The following is a 15286-nucleotide window of genomic DNA, read 5'->3' as shown; positions in this document are numbered from 1 at the left end:
ATGAATCTATGATGTGCCCAGTGAGGCGCAAACTTACAAATCGCTCGCTTAAAAATAAAAAAAAATGAAAATATATTAATAAATTGAGTTGTTTGTAACTCCTCCCAACAGTGCGCGAGCGGCGAAGAAAATGTCCGACGAAGAATTATTTTACTCCTTGAAATTCATTATCTGGGTTTGAACTACCGCTTTATCACCATTGAAGCTAAATATCTGGATTGATTTATCGTTCTAACCCTATTCAGGCCAGATTTTGGTTCTATCGCCGATTCTGTATGTTTTCATATTTTTTTCCTCGAGTCTCTCATCATTGTGTTCTATCGTTTCTTTCCCTGTCCCCGCTTCAGGTAAATCAAATCCTCTCCCGATGTCTTGAGATCGATCTATTACAAATAGCCCACAACTTTCTTATTAAATCTCAGTCGAGTCTGCCTCGTCCCGAGGTGCACACTAATTTCGGGAAACAGGTGCTTAAGGCCTCATGTGAAGGACACGAAAAGTCCCATAACACCATGCGCACGTCCTTCCATGCGCACAGCTTTCGATCAAAGAGAGACGCCTGGGAAAGAGTCAGACATTGGACATACTAGAAATACGTGACTCGCAAAACCTCGCGAGGCTAGGGCTGGGTGGAAAGCCCTCTTTTAATACCCGCATTGAATATCAAATGAGGAATTAAAAGGTTTCTGAACATAGTAACTATTTTGATGAGCATGGTCTTTTCGTGGTTCCACTGGCGTGTTTGCAGTTGAAATCTATAATGTACAACGGGCGTGCGGTGCTGTCGTGTTCGATGAATATTATTTCCCACCGAAAATTATTTTACCGCGGCCACAAGACGTGTAATTTCTTCAATGCAATCTTTCACAAAACAGAGTTCTGGAAGAAAGGGAAAGATTCTGCAGAGATATTTCCATCCAATGAATATTGATGAACATTGCAGTTGAAATTTGATCCAGCACTGAACGCAAAAACTTTCCCGATGTATACAAATTTTGCTCCAACGTCTGACGCCTGTTGCTGCCTAGCAACCTTTCCTTTGTCTAACATCATTCATACTTTGTTTTCCACCGTTGCTAGGCAACATATAAATATATTTTTCTCTCGATTCGCGCGGCTTAGCTCCGCTCGGGACTTCGGCCAGGCCCGAAAAATTTATTAACCTCGCTACGCTTCGCGAGGAAAAAGTACTCAACAGAACGGTGACGCAACACTGATGAACCCAAGTACAAACCTCCTTACTAACGATTATATCGTTCTAACAGCTGCAGTTATTATAGACAATTTCTTACGTTTTGGAATTTTACCACAAACCTTAACCACAAAACGTGTAATTTCTTCAATGCAATCCTTCACAAAAAATGATTTCTGAAAGAAAGGGAGAAGATTCTGCAGAGATATTTCCATCCAGTGAATATTGATGAACATTGCGGTTGAAATATGATACGGCACTAAACGCAAAACTTTACCGATGTACGCAAATTTTGCTCCAACAAACTGCGTCTGACGCCAGTCTGTCTTCCAATCAGTGTAACTTGCCATATCTCTCTAATCTCATTAGAAATGTCAGTAATTGAGATGCCGTAATAGAACAGCAAATTCATCGGATGTTGAAGCCATTCGCTCGAGCTCACTCGAGCTAGCAAGAGACTTAAATGCATCATGTAATGTTTGAAATAAAATGTTAGGAACGCAACCTTTTGCGTCGTTTGCCTTCTGACTTTGAACATCTGTCATTGATTTCAATATACATTTAGGCCTAAATTAAACCAATAAACTAAGCATATAACTAAGCCAAGGCATATCAATCCAGTCACAGGTATGTTTATAATTCAAAATTGTTTTCGACTCCTTTGCTGTGGGGAAAGGCATCTTTTTGTCACAATTTGCAACCAGCAGGGGGTGGAAGGAGTTTACTTTTGCTCTTATCAGCCGCCGACGAATTTGAAAAACAATGGCTTTTGTTTTTTTAGCTCAGTGATTGGCCAGTGACTGAAATCTCCTAGCAACGGTTAAATCGTTTCCCAACCGGTTACTTTTTAGGGTTAACGCTCGCGCGCTTTGGGATTTGAGTAGGACGCTCGTTACCAAGACTTAACGAATGCTTGCGATGTAGTTCTGAATCCAACGGCGCGTTGTTAGGGTTATTCTACAAGAAATAAGTAGGGAGAACGACCAGAAAATATAAGAGACTACCTCAGTGTGAGTAATTCAACTTTATTTGATTTAAATATAACCTTGCTTAAGTCGAAACCTAATGTTTCCTATACCCCATGGTTTCTGTGAGGAGAAAACACGACAGTTTTTATAATCTGAAAACTAGTTTGTTGTCGGTTCGAGCGGCTCTCGACCACGATCTAAAGTTACCGCCTCTAAAGAAAAAATTTTCATCTGCGACATCCGTGCACCTGTTCAAGTTAGTGAAGCCAATAAAGAACTTAATTCCTATCTGAAGCAGCTTATCTCCGAGGGCAATTCATAAAAGGCCGTTAACCGGCGAAGCCATCAAAAAGAAATTATGCGATAAAGTGCTATCGCCATCACTGATCAACACCAACTTGTGATCCTCGAGTTTTACACCAAACAGCCTGGTTCATCTTCATCTGTTTGGTTAACGGGTCGGAGAAACCCAACATTCATTCACAGAAATCAATGCTTCGTTTCAATGAAGCGGCAGTTAAAGAATATCGACATTCTGCTTGAGGCATGTGCAGTTTATCGATTGAGCATGTGATTGGCAGACTGCGTGTCCCTGTTTATTGACGCGCGACAATTTGAAACAAAAAAACAAAATCGACATTTTTCGGATGGTTCTTGTTTTTCTCTGATAAACACATGAGTAATTATACTAAAACAGTTATTTGCCTCAGGCTCAATAAAAATTGATGAATATTCCCCTCGACCAATATTCACCAATATTTACCTCGCCTTCAGCGAATAATTGTTAAATATTTTTCGCTTGAATTCGTGCGGCTTATTTATTAACCTCGCTTCGCGAGGAATGAAAATCTCTATTTAAGACGTGCGGGAAAGAATGAGTATAGGTTGAGGCACATGTACACGAAAATCTTCCGATGATCTCCTCTCCTTCTGCGAAAAGTTTTCCAGGAAAGTTCACTTAAAGCTTTTGTGATAGAAACTAAAACCTGGGACGGGTCGCCGAGTATAATTTGAGCGGCCGTTATGCTGTAGGATCTAGGGATATGGAATTAGAGTTAATTTTCCTCCGACTTCCCAGATAATATCGCCTCGAATAATGGTATAATGAAACTGTTGAAAACAATATTCTAGGACAAAGAGATATGAAGGATTTGATACGTTTCAGGAGACACAGTGTCTTGTTTACTTTTTTCCTAATATATTCAATAGGATCTTTCAAGGAAAGATCTCTATAAACAATAATCAATTTAAGTTTTTTAAATTAATTTTTGGTTTACGAAGTAGTTGTTTTGGCAGCTGCCGAATGCTTATGTTTAACTTGGAGGGGATCCCAATTTCCTGAGCTTTATTGTAGTATCAGTAAGAACCAATAATATAAAAGATAGGAGTAAATTCACGTGATAACTGACAAGTATCACGTGGTTTCTCCGTCAGACCGCAACCGACGCTGTTTGTTCCAATCATAAATGCTTTTAAAGTTACCTCTTTTCTTTCAGACTGGGTCATCACATCATGCCGCCCACCAAGCGCAATTCGATGTTGTCAAAATGTTTTCTTTTCTTGTACTTCTGCGTGTCCCTTTCAAAGCAGAAGTTGGTCCGTGATCTTGCAAATGGTGTCAGCTACGCAAACTTTTTTTGCAATGAGAACATGAGACTTAATACCAGTCTCATTTTACAACAGTTAAAAGTTCAGACATCCTCTGACTGCTGCAGCAACTGCTTGACTCACAGCGACTGCATTTCCGTGAACTATGACAAAAATGGAAACGAGAAAAACGAACATGATTGTCAGTTACTTGCAACTGACAAGTTCGCTTCTGCTCAACAAATGACGGTGGACAGGTCCTCTCAGCACTTCTATGTGCCGGTAAGTTAATTAGCTCACCTGTAGCTATCGCGTACTGTAAGATTCTTGCCAGGCACTGATATATCCATATGAAACAGATAGCAACGAATATTCATACTAAGTGAATCAGGTATATTTTCACATATGATCACTGTAATGATATTTTATATGAAAGGAACGGAGTAAGTATAACTTGTAAGTACGTATACGTTAGCTCTTCCTTTTACACGTTTACTTAAAATAATCAAATGCTTTTCTATATATGCTTTTCTCTACGAGTTTACGAAGAATTAGCACGCAGCACGCGGAATTGCATGTGTACCGAGCAAAAATTAAGATAATTGTGTAAACTTTAGAAAAGTCGCCCGCTGCATTTTAATATTTCCGCCCAAATTGTATGATATTTAAATTGCTTGTACCAAGCTCTTCTTTCATACTGAAAAATAAGCGTGTTTAATTTGGTGACTTCCCGATAGTTACTTATCAGAATATCTTTGACGTGATGCACTTTTTGCTCGAATTAAATTTTGTTTACGCAGTATAAAATGTTAACACTTTCCTTCTTTTAGTCTTAGGTTCGTGAGAAACACCCCACCTTCTTAATTACACTTCTTACACCTGCTCTTTAAAGCGCCCCTGGGACGAAAATTTCATTTTCCATCTTTTTGCATTTTCGTGTAGAATATGACCTTCTTACTCATGTTACCAAATTTCAATCCTTTACGGCGATTGGAAGTATTTTTTTTTTTAGCTTTTTATTCGAGATTTCACGGCCGCCATTACTTGGCCTTGTTCCGGAAGTTAAGGCTCAAATTACAGGAAGTGACGTCTTGGCTCAACACGAAAAATTCCACATGGCTAATTTTCATATGGATTCTACTTCATAAACTGTATTCTGCTGTTATTTAGTTCGCAACAGCAGAATACAGTTTATAATATGAGTAAGAAGGTCATATTCTACACGAAAATGCAAAAAGATGGAAAATGAAATTTTTGTTCCAGGGGTTTGATTGACCGTATTCCGGAATAAGAAAAAGCGGACTAGCTGTTAGATATCCCTTTTTAAGTAACTTTGGGAAGACATTTCTGCAAGCTTTCGCTGATTCACGATAATTAAAGAACCATTTTGTACTTCAGTAACTCTAAAAACCTCCTAAGAGGGATTTCTTGTCATCATTTAATGTGGATTCCTATTCCGGAATAGGGTCAATCGAACCCACCCTAATTCGCCTTTCCGTTTCTCCTTACTTTCAACTATCAACTGAATGCTATCAAATCAGCTCTAATTTGTGCTAAAAAAATTGCCTTTCGCTGGGTTTTTATTGCTCTCAAATTCACCCCCCAACTCTTGCCTAATTAACTATTCTTTTTGTTAACCATTTGACGGCCCACTGCTTAAATTATTACTAAAGCTGATAACAATAGAGTTAATGTTCGCTGACGTAAATATGTTTTTGGCCCAACTCAGGATCATTTTAATGAAGTTCTGAGAAGGGCCAGAAACATATTTGCGCCCAAGAACATCAACTCTTTTACTATTATAATAATTTCAGAGGACATTCAGAAAAGGAATCAAATACGGCGCAGTAAGCGATATCTTGAATGCTGACGCCATCGCGTCGACGTTTATTTTATTGTGAAAAAGCTTTCATTGTCGCATAAGCTTAAAACTTTGGCAAAACATTTATTAAAATTATCAAAAGAATCTTTGCTTCTAAGTTTTCAAAAGGAAAATAACAGAAAAGTCCACAAGTGTTAAAATTAATTGTGCAATTGCTAAACTGAGCGGGTTTCGCCCGACGAAGACACTGAATTGAACTACCGCAGGCATTATTTCCACCATCGGCCACGAGTTTCTGTAAGGCTTCTTCACCTAGCTGGGACGACTGGGAATTTGCTTCTTCGTTAGGTTTTTCAACCATTTTGTAGTTCAAAACAATTTTTTTTGCAGATGACAGCGCTTCCAGTCAAACAAGCAAGAAAACGGCGCGAACTGTTGAATGATTTCCAGTTCTGATTGGCTGACTACGATATTTTCTTCTTTCTTATTGGCTCAGAGCAGCGGACTAAGATATATTTTATCCCGCTGAATTCTCCAGTTTAGGCCGCAAAATATGCTGCAATGCCCGACGAACTTATTGTAATATTGGTTTTGTTGTGTTAAAATTATCTCTCGATATCTACTCATCTTGATTTAAACGTTATTTAATCTATGAAATAACAAGGGACATTCTTATTGACAAGAAAACCGAGTCTTTTGGAAAACCTGGTACGATAAAAATATCTTCTTTTATGAAGGACCTACTAAGTGACTGAGGGGGCTTCCTCTCTTTCAGCTAGTTTAAACAGAAATAAAACACATTGTCTACAACATTATCAGCTAACTTCAGCTATACTAAGACCTACTTAGCATACTTAAATTGGAATCTGCTCAGCAAAGTAATCCACGATTTAGCAAATAAATTCTTTCTTTGAGAAGTAAAAACCAGTAATAAACTGTGTTTGCAAGGACCACCGCGACAAAATAAAAGTACCGGATCCTGTAGTGAAGGATCTAATCAGCAAAAAATTGTAAAACAAATAATGTAATCTTTGTTTCATCAGTAAGTTTACATTAAATGTACAAATACATTACATGTGTAAATACAGATAAATGCAACTTCTTTAATTAAATACACTGGACCGCGGGTAGCGAAAGCTAATCGAGACGGGCAGATTTAGACAAGAAGAAGATATAAGGGAGTAAAATATACTAAGAGAATAAAGTGATTACTTTATGAAATAAATAGACAAATAAATAAATAAATAAATACGAACATATTTATTTATTTATTTGTTTGTTTATTTATTTATTTATTTATTTATTTATTTATTTATTCATTTATTGTCCTATGTATTTTTCTATTTATTGTATGTAGCTATTCCTTTATTTACTTAGTTGTTAATTAGGTATTGCCAGTATGTGTATCTTTTGTCTTGTACTGATGTCTTTAAGTTTAACATTCAATAAAATTTTTTTTTTAATTTTTTTCTTTAAAAAAAAGGCTTTCCTAACCTCAACTATTCAATTTGAATATACAATAATTGAGATCAACTGAATTGACTTTTTACTTTTAAAACAGACTCCCTGCTCCAGTGATCCTTGTCTGAACAATGCCACTTGTTTGGCTAAATTCGAGGATAACGAATACCACTGCGCATGTCCTTCAGGATTCTATGGAAAACACTGCGAAGATAAAGGTATTCAATGATTTTTCTAACCTACAATATTGTTAACAATGTAGCATGCAATGTTGAAGAGTAATATATAATATATATAGATTCTCCTGTCGATACGACAGATGAGTAGGCATGCAGACAAGTCATTTGCCGAGGTGGGTCCTCATGTGCGAATGAAGACCAATTCGTGACGCGCACCAGCGGCCACATATGCTGCATGAATGTATCCACAGTAGCGGGTCGCTGTTTCCTCCTCTCTTTCTTTGCCAGGATCGCAGCTGCTCTGTTGACTTCAAAGTCTTTCGTGCCTTGTGTGCACTGGTATGTTCAAAGAGCTCTGTAACAGGCAGTTACTTTCTAAGGGTTCGCGTCAATGTTGCAGCTCTTGAGGTTTGCCTTCAGAATGTACTTGTACCTCTTGAAGGGTCTTCCCTGGTCGCAATTCCCCTCCTCCAGCTGTCCGTACAGCAGCATCTTCGGGAAACTGTCGTCCTCCATTCGGACGATGTGTCCTGTCCATCTCAGCTGGCACTTGATGATCAAGTGACTCAATACTGGGTAGGCCGCACTTCTCCAGGACCTGGAGGTTGGACAATGTCCTGCCGCTTGATGTTGCAGCTCTTCCGCAGACATCGTTAGTAAAACTGCTTCAGCTGCTGGATGTGCCGGCAGTAGGTGGTCCACGTCTCGTAGCAATACAGAAGCGTGCACAGGATCGCAGCTTCGTATAAGGCAATCTTGGTGGAGAGGCTGACGCCGTGGTCTTTCCAAAGCGCTGCATCACCCCAGCGCCCAGGGATCCACTACTCTTAACGGTGCTACCCAGAACTTTTCCACAGTCTCCAGTGATCTCAATGTTGTTGATGACGATGGGAGGAGGTGGTGGTGCATTGGCAGTCTGTGATGGTGAGGGCTGAAACATGGCTTCAGTCTTTCCAAGGCTGACCGTCGAGCCAGAATCGTCTTCGGCTTCGTGAGAGTGTGCACCCAGTGTACAGTCGTCTGCGAAAAGGAACTTCCGTAGGGTGGCCTCGAACACTTAGTTCTTGGCTTGGAGTCTTCGCAGGTTGAATAGTTTCCCACCAGTGCGAAACTGGATGTACACTTCTCTGTCGCAATTGCTGGAGGCGTCGCGCAACATCGCTGGAAACAGGATGGAGATCAAAGTCGGGGCGAGAACTCAGCCCCGAAGAGTATGGCAACTGTATTGCGCGAAGTATTGCGGACGATGTTGCTGGGTATTCCCAGTTTCTAAGATGTAGAAATAGGAAGCATTTAACAGCTAAAGGAAGATATTTTAAAAATGTGCCGGGCAGGGGGAAACTTTGGAAGTTCTCTCTCTTAGAGATCCTGTCTTCCGTGTTTTGGAAATCCATATACACTGGATTGCAAAAACGTTGACACCTAAAAAGCATAAACCATGAACGATGAGACCCAACGGATTTGTAGGTTGTGTTTAAAACTTGGCCCTTGTTGGCCAACTTGACACTTTAAAGAAAGCTTGGACAGTTTCCATCATTCACCACGTGCAACTAATTTTGGTTATCAAATGTCGCACGAGAATAGAATATTATGCAAATAAATTTAGTACATTTATACCCATAAAGCCATTGGATCTCATCGTTCACGGTTTATGCTTTTTATGTGTCAACGTTTTTCCATTCGAGTGTATATAAAGAGTCTAGCAAGTAAACAGTAAAGATACATTTGTTTTTGAAAGACGCTAGGCCTTAGACCTGCTTATGGCTGGAGTTAAGTTGATTCCCTCCACATCAATGTTATCAAGGTTGACCATAACCCATTGAAGTAGATGTTATAAACACGCTTTGTGTTCCACAACGGGGAGATACTGCCCGAGTTTGTTCTCTGCAAGTTTGTTGGCCTACCGTAGGCTTTCTTTGCTCGCTGGCTCGTAAATTGTAGGCTCCACCGTCAATACACTTTCGTAATGACGTAATGATCTAGTAGCCCTGCTGCAGGGTGGACTCTTCAGTTTGCTAAATTTTCTGACCGAGTTACTGTATTCCAGCTTCACGTATACTGACAAAAGCGCGGCGGATCAATGAAAGAAAATTGAGTCTAAACATTTTCAAGGTAACGTTTAGAAAATGGAGTTCGCGCAACATTGTGGGCGAATCATGCGAGGAAAGATTTGTATTTTTGAAAAGAAATAAAAAGACAGTGGAAGTCACTCGAGAGCGGTCTGTTCAAAAAAAGGCACCTTGGAGGGAGGGGACCATCCGCAAATTCTGCAACATAGTTCCCTGCTAGTAGAGGTCTTTGACGGCGAGAACGAGAGAGACCTCCGCCGGCCCCCGACGAATCTTCTGTCGCGCATGCGCTTGTGTTCCCTGGCAACGAGTGACATTTTAGCCGGATGTAACACGAGCTTCGCACGCCGGTTTGCGCGCAAAACAGTAGCCGCGGTAGGGCCATGTGTGAAATTATTGTTAGCTGTATGTGGAACTGCCATGGACCCCTCAACGACATCGCAAATTCAAAGAACATTATTCTCCATGGACACCAGTAAAAGCAGCAGCTGTAGGCAAAGATGGAAACTGCCTTTTGTGCGGAGTGGATTTCAAGTTAAGTGGCCAGAACAAATGGCAATCGCTAGATACACTGATACAGGAGATTGGAACGCTAAGGTTTGCGGTTTTTTGGATAACACTCTTGACTTTCAAAAGAAATCTTCACGGCTTTCGCAAACTAGAATCGCGTTAATCAAGCGAAGAAAGGATTTTGAAGATGGCAAGGGCGTAACAATTAAAGTGCGAAACTTGTAAACTAGCGGAAGCCATAACAACTTTGGGCTCAGAAATTTCCGGTGTACAATCTGAACAGATCATGCGTATTACACATCAGACGGAAACCGGTTTTCAAAACCGGTCAGTTTCGACCAAAAATCTGGTCGGCGGCTACGTGGGAGAACAAGCCAGGGGCCGGCAGAGGTCTCTCTCGTTCTCGCCGTCAGAGACCTCTGCTAGCAGGGAAGCAACATAGCTGCCCAGTTACCCAATTTTTTGGCTTTTCGATGTGTACATGTTGGGCCATACATATAATTTCAGATTTTTTTAATGAAACCAGTTCTAGAAGTTGATTGCAAAGATGTCAAGACCCGAGGTGATTCTCGTGGAGATGGTATGTACTGGTTGGACCCGGATGGAGGAAGCCCTTCAAACGCATTTCAGGCCTACTGTGACATGACGTTATACGATGGAGGATGGACTATGTGTTACACTACCGATGAATACGCCAAACCCAAGACTGAAGTCACGTACAACGCTTCCTTTCCTTATGGAACTGACGGGTACAGGACGAACTGCAACAACATTCCAGTAAGTTGATAAAATTATACGTTACTTACCGTTTCAAGACTACAATGTTAGTTACTGTATAAAGAATCTCAAATTCGTTGTGAACCTGAATATTCTCGATAAATTTTCAATTGTTGTACCTCAAATGTGACTAACTTCTGAGGCGAGTTTGAAGATGCGGGAACAATTTAATACATGGAGTTATGCGTTAAGAGAACAATCAACTGCAGATAAAAATGTAACCTCTAACATCTACCTCAATCACGCCCACTTACTAATTTTTTTTTTTTTTTTTTTTTTTTTTTTTTTTCTTTTGCTGTTCAATTAGTTCACAGAAATACTCTTCGTCAATCATCAGACTGGAAATAAAACCTACTTCAAACGAAAATACAACCAGCCTCTAACGGCAACTGATAACTATGGGAAGCATGCTAGCACCTATGGATTGTGGAACGGTTTTGGAGCCATGAACAGCGGTTACTCCTACCAGCTGTTGATCTGTGATCATTTGTTCTACTCCGGCTTCTTTGTTTCTGGTTACACTGGTAACTGTTACAAGCGGTGTAACTACTGGTGTGGTGATCAGCGTTCCCCGTTCTTCCGTACAGCTCCCAACAGTTCCTTTGTTACAGGCGTGGCCTTCAACACCAACGGTCACTTTCCTCACCGGCCGAAAAACAGGCTGATTAGCGTTGGTCTACGCTGAAATAACGCCACATTCCTCCCGCATTGAGCTAGTACTGAAAAGCCAACTCAAAGCTCCTGAAGCGAATGATACACGGTACAACATCGTTCAACTTTTGTTGATCAACAAATGTTGAGCATTGTTGCGACTTGTTGACTTGTTGCCTTGTTGCGACAACTTGTTGAACGGAATAGAGCCAAGCTCTATTTTCGTTCAACAACGGTGAACATGTTGAACGGCATATTTCAACGTATAACATCACATGATACACTGTTCAACATTTATTGAACAGCGGCTGCAACATTTGTTGCTCGACAAATGTTGAACCGTGTATCATTGGCTTGAGTTTGGCAGACTAAATTTCCAAAAAATTGGGATTTGTTGAGATATTTTGAAAGAGCATGATCAAAAATGCCTACATGCCAAAAAATCAGCTTCTTATTGCAATTTGGGGGTGAGATATTAGTATTTGTTATGCTCCGAGGACCCCATACAAATCTTTGTAATTTTGTCTCTGTTCTAAACGTTTGAGAACAAAAACAAAATTAGAAGAATTTGTATGGAGTCATTGCAGCATAAGAGTCCCAATATCTCATTACCAAATCGGCAATGAGATGCTGATATTTGGCGAGTAGGCATTTTTCATTATGCTATTTGTGAACGTCTTAATAATTAACAATTATTCACCAAAGTGGAGGTGAATAGTATTTGTGTTTGTATGACGTCACACTTTAGCCCTCTATTTCCTCCTAGCTCTCCCCAATCCCTTCTCATTTTTACCGCCAATTTGCATAATTTACTCATTTCCATTGGTTCGTGGGACCTGAGGAAAATAGAACGACTGCTTCCAATCTTTACCGCGGTCAAACGTCAAAATAGAAAAAGTGCGTTCAAGATAAGGTTTCTACTTTGAAATTCCAAAGCTCATAAGTTTTGCACAAGTCTGTAAATTTACTAAATAATTCTGCGATTTACTGAAAGAGTTTCGACGTTAAAGTATGTGAAGACTGGTCGGCACTCTGTGTCCGGCTTCTTTGTTTCTGGTTATACTAATTGTTACAAGCAGTGTAACCATTGATGTGGTGATGGCAGTTCGCCATACTTTCATTCAGCGTCCACCAGTTCCTCTTACAAAGGCGTGGCCTTCAACACCAACGGCCACCGATCCGTTAGCACCAGGCTGATGAGTGTCGGTCTGTTGACGTTTTTTTCTTCATTCTTACATTAACTCTGTTTTCAACAAAAGGGATGCCTACTGTTTTTACAGCTGTAATTCAGAACATAAAACATGATATGAGTAATTTAAATTTGCTAAGAGTTTAGTAGCACGCTGAAAAACAAATCAGTAATGATAATTTGTAATATGTTGTCCATAATATTCGCTTGAGATTTACAATAATATTCACAAGGCTAAAAAGTTACAAAGAAATTAAAAAACCAAACGTTTTCGACTAATCAAGTCATCCTCAGGGTAAAATGACCGTCTCCTACATGCATATTTTATATACTTTAGGTGATTCCCGATGGGAACAGCAGTTTCGCTACGTAAGAATGGACTTGTTTGTTCAGACTGGGGCTCCATTGTTGGATCATTAAGCCTTCAATGATTCTGCGCTTGGCGCTTGTGAAAAGATTGGGCCGTACAAAGTATTCGCCAAACAAAAGAATGGGTCGGATTCTCGCGTAGGTGTTTTTACCCTGAGGATGACTTGATTAGTCGAAAACGCTTGGTTTTTAATATCTTTTTAACTTTTTAGCCTTGTAAATAGTATTGTAAATTTGTAATATGTTCATAACTGATAAGCATGGCCGGTTTGTTGGCCTGACTGGCTCACTATACTCATAACATAACATTCCTCTACAGAGGAAGCAGCACCGGAAAGTTTATATATCACGTGTGAGTAATTATACATAAATGTATTTTATGTACTGATCACAAATAAAATGTACTGACTAACTACTTTGGGGATTATTTTATCATTTATTAGGGTGAAAGGCACTAATTCCTCGCGAAGCGAGGTTAATAAATTTGTCGGGCCGAGCCGAGCTAAGCCGCGCTAAGCCGCGCTAAGCCGCGCGAATTCGAGCGAAAAATATATTTATATATATCGTTGAAGATGTCCGCAGTGTTGCCTGGCAACAGTGAAAAACAAAGCATGAATGACGTCAGACAAAGGTTGCTGGGCAGCAACAACTTGGAAGCCAGACAAGTGTCAGGCGCACTTTGTTGGAGAAAAATTTGCATACATCGGGAAAGTTTTTGCTTTCATTGCCGGATCAAATTTCAACTGGAATGTTCATCAACATTCACTGGATGGAAATGTCTCTGCAGAATCTTTTCCCTTTCTTCCAGAAATCTTTTTTTGTGACAGATTGCATTGAAGAAATTACACGTTTTGTGGCCGCGGTAAAATAATTTTACGTGGGAAATAAATTCATCGAACACGACAGCGCTGCACGCCCGTTGTACATTTCCTCGTGTCCAAAATAGATTTCAACCGCAAACTAACCTGTGGAACTACGAAAACACCATGCTCATCAAAATAGTTGCTATGTTCAGAAACCTTATAATCTCCTCATTTGATGCTACAATACGAGTAAAAAGGGCTTTCCACCCAGCCCTAGCTTCGCGAGGTTTTGCAAGTGACGTATTTCTAGTTAACTGTGTTCAAAAGGACTACCGCGACAAAATAAATGTACCGGATCCTGTAGTGAAGGATCTAATCAGCCAAAAACATTGTAGAACAAATAATAAAAAAAAAAGCAGGATTGATTTGACGGTCAAGGAAGTATATTTTCCAATATTTCGAAAGGCACGGCCTTTCTTCTTCAGGGTGTGTTTGAGAGGCCGTGCCTTTCGAAATATTAGAAAATATACTTTCGTGACCGTGAAATCAGCCTTGCTCTTTTTTTTAGATTACCAGGGTGAAAGGTCAACTCCTTTTTTGTCTTTTAGATCAGAACTCGTCAGTGCAGTAGAGCTTGGGTCTCCCGTAGCATTGCTTCGTTTCTCTTGGTGCTTTTACGATGTTTTACTGCTAGAAGAACTCCTGGCCCCCACAAGGGGGTACTCCTCGGAATTCTCGGTGGGGGTGTGCTGTCCGGTTCTCCAAATTTCAGACCAAAATATGTCATTTTCCACACCTGTGTTCAGACCTTTGTTGTAGCGTAATTAAGCTTCGCATCAGTTCCAAAGTCAAGAATTGGTAAAATTACCCGAAAATTCAGCTCGAATGATATAGTTTGGATACTTCTCTTTCTCGACTATTCATTTGGAGTTGAAAAGACAAACACGTTTATACGCTCTCGTGGTTCCCTTGAAAACCACACCCTAGACTGCAAGCAGTCCCTTTCTAGATAGTCGAGAGGTAGCGCGAAATAGCCGAGCGCGAAAAAAAAAGGAGCGAACGAGCGGAGGGGAGCTTTGGGAGAGGCCGAAAAAAGGGAAAGTCTCTTCCCGTTTATTTCTCCTCGCTCCAGTCTCGCTGCGCTATGAGCACACCATTTCGACTGACCAGAAAGGGACTGCTTGCAGTCTAACCACACCCGATTGAAGATCATAATGGTCAAAATCTATACCCGTTTTCAGACCAAAACGGCTCAGAAACCAAACCCTTTGGGGAATTGGGGCGGTACATACCTTTATAGCTTATATAGGGCAGTACCCCCCCCCCCCCCGCCGGGGGGCTCCTGAGCTGCGAGTTTATTTCCTCCTCTGTGTGTGACGCACGACCCTATGCCTCGTAGTCTTCCAAGCTGCAGATTATATTTCCACGCATCTTTGCGTACTGGTCATTTGCTTCTTTAACATAATAATAATAATAATAATAATAATAATAATAATAATAATACTAATAATAATAATATTAATAATAATAATAACGATGGAGCGGTTTTCAATTGAGTGTCGAAAGTAATTTCGTGTTTACTTTGGTTTTGCATTACTACGCTCTGTGATTGGTTAACAAAACTCGCGCAACTTTCTCAACCAATATGAGAAGCAAAACCAAAACCGATCGTGATTTCGCCGCACGCGTTTTCCCGCGTTTTGCACCAG

At 40.3% G+C, this 15286-nt stretch overlaps 1 protein-coding gene across 1 annotated transcript; it reads left to right on the top strand.

Annotated features, from left to right (window-relative positions):
• Positions 1-3672: 3672 nt before the first annotated feature.
• Positions 3673-12835, top strand: LOC146485835 (uncharacterized). Its single transcript, XM_085102925.1, has 5 exons — positions 3673-4029; positions 7131-7248; positions 10315-10565; positions 10873-11161; positions 12342-12835. The coding sequence occupies exons 1-5, from the start codon at positions 3673-3675 to the stop codon at positions 12455-12457; spliced, it is 1131 nt and encodes a 376-aa protein (XP_084959051.1). The 3' UTR covers positions 12458-12835.
• Positions 12836-15286: the final 2451 nt, after the last annotated feature.

The sequence above is a fragment of the Pavona decussata genome, unplaced genomic scaffold (genome assembly GCF_977016875.1).
Source record: "Pavona decussata unplaced genomic scaffold, jaPavDecu1.1 SCAFFOLD_25, whole genome shotgun sequence".
NCBI lineage: Eukaryota > Metazoa > Cnidaria > Anthozoa > Scleractinia > Agariciidae > Pavona > Pavona decussata.
This window is presented reverse-complemented; position numbering and strand designations above follow the sequence as displayed.

Coding starts and splice junctions, on each gene's coding strand:
- LOC146485835 (XM_085102925.1), top strand. CDS start 3,673: ATGCCGCCCACCAAGCGCAATTCGATGTTGTCAAAATGTTTTCTTTTC. Junction 4,030..7,130: donor CTCAGCACTTCTATGTGCCG/GTAAGTTAATTA, acceptor CTTTTAAAACAG/ACTCCCTGCTCCAGTGATCC. Junction 7,249..10,314: donor AAAACACTGCGAAGATAAAG/GTATTCAATGAT, acceptor TAATGAAACCAG/TTCTAGAAGTTGATTGCAAA.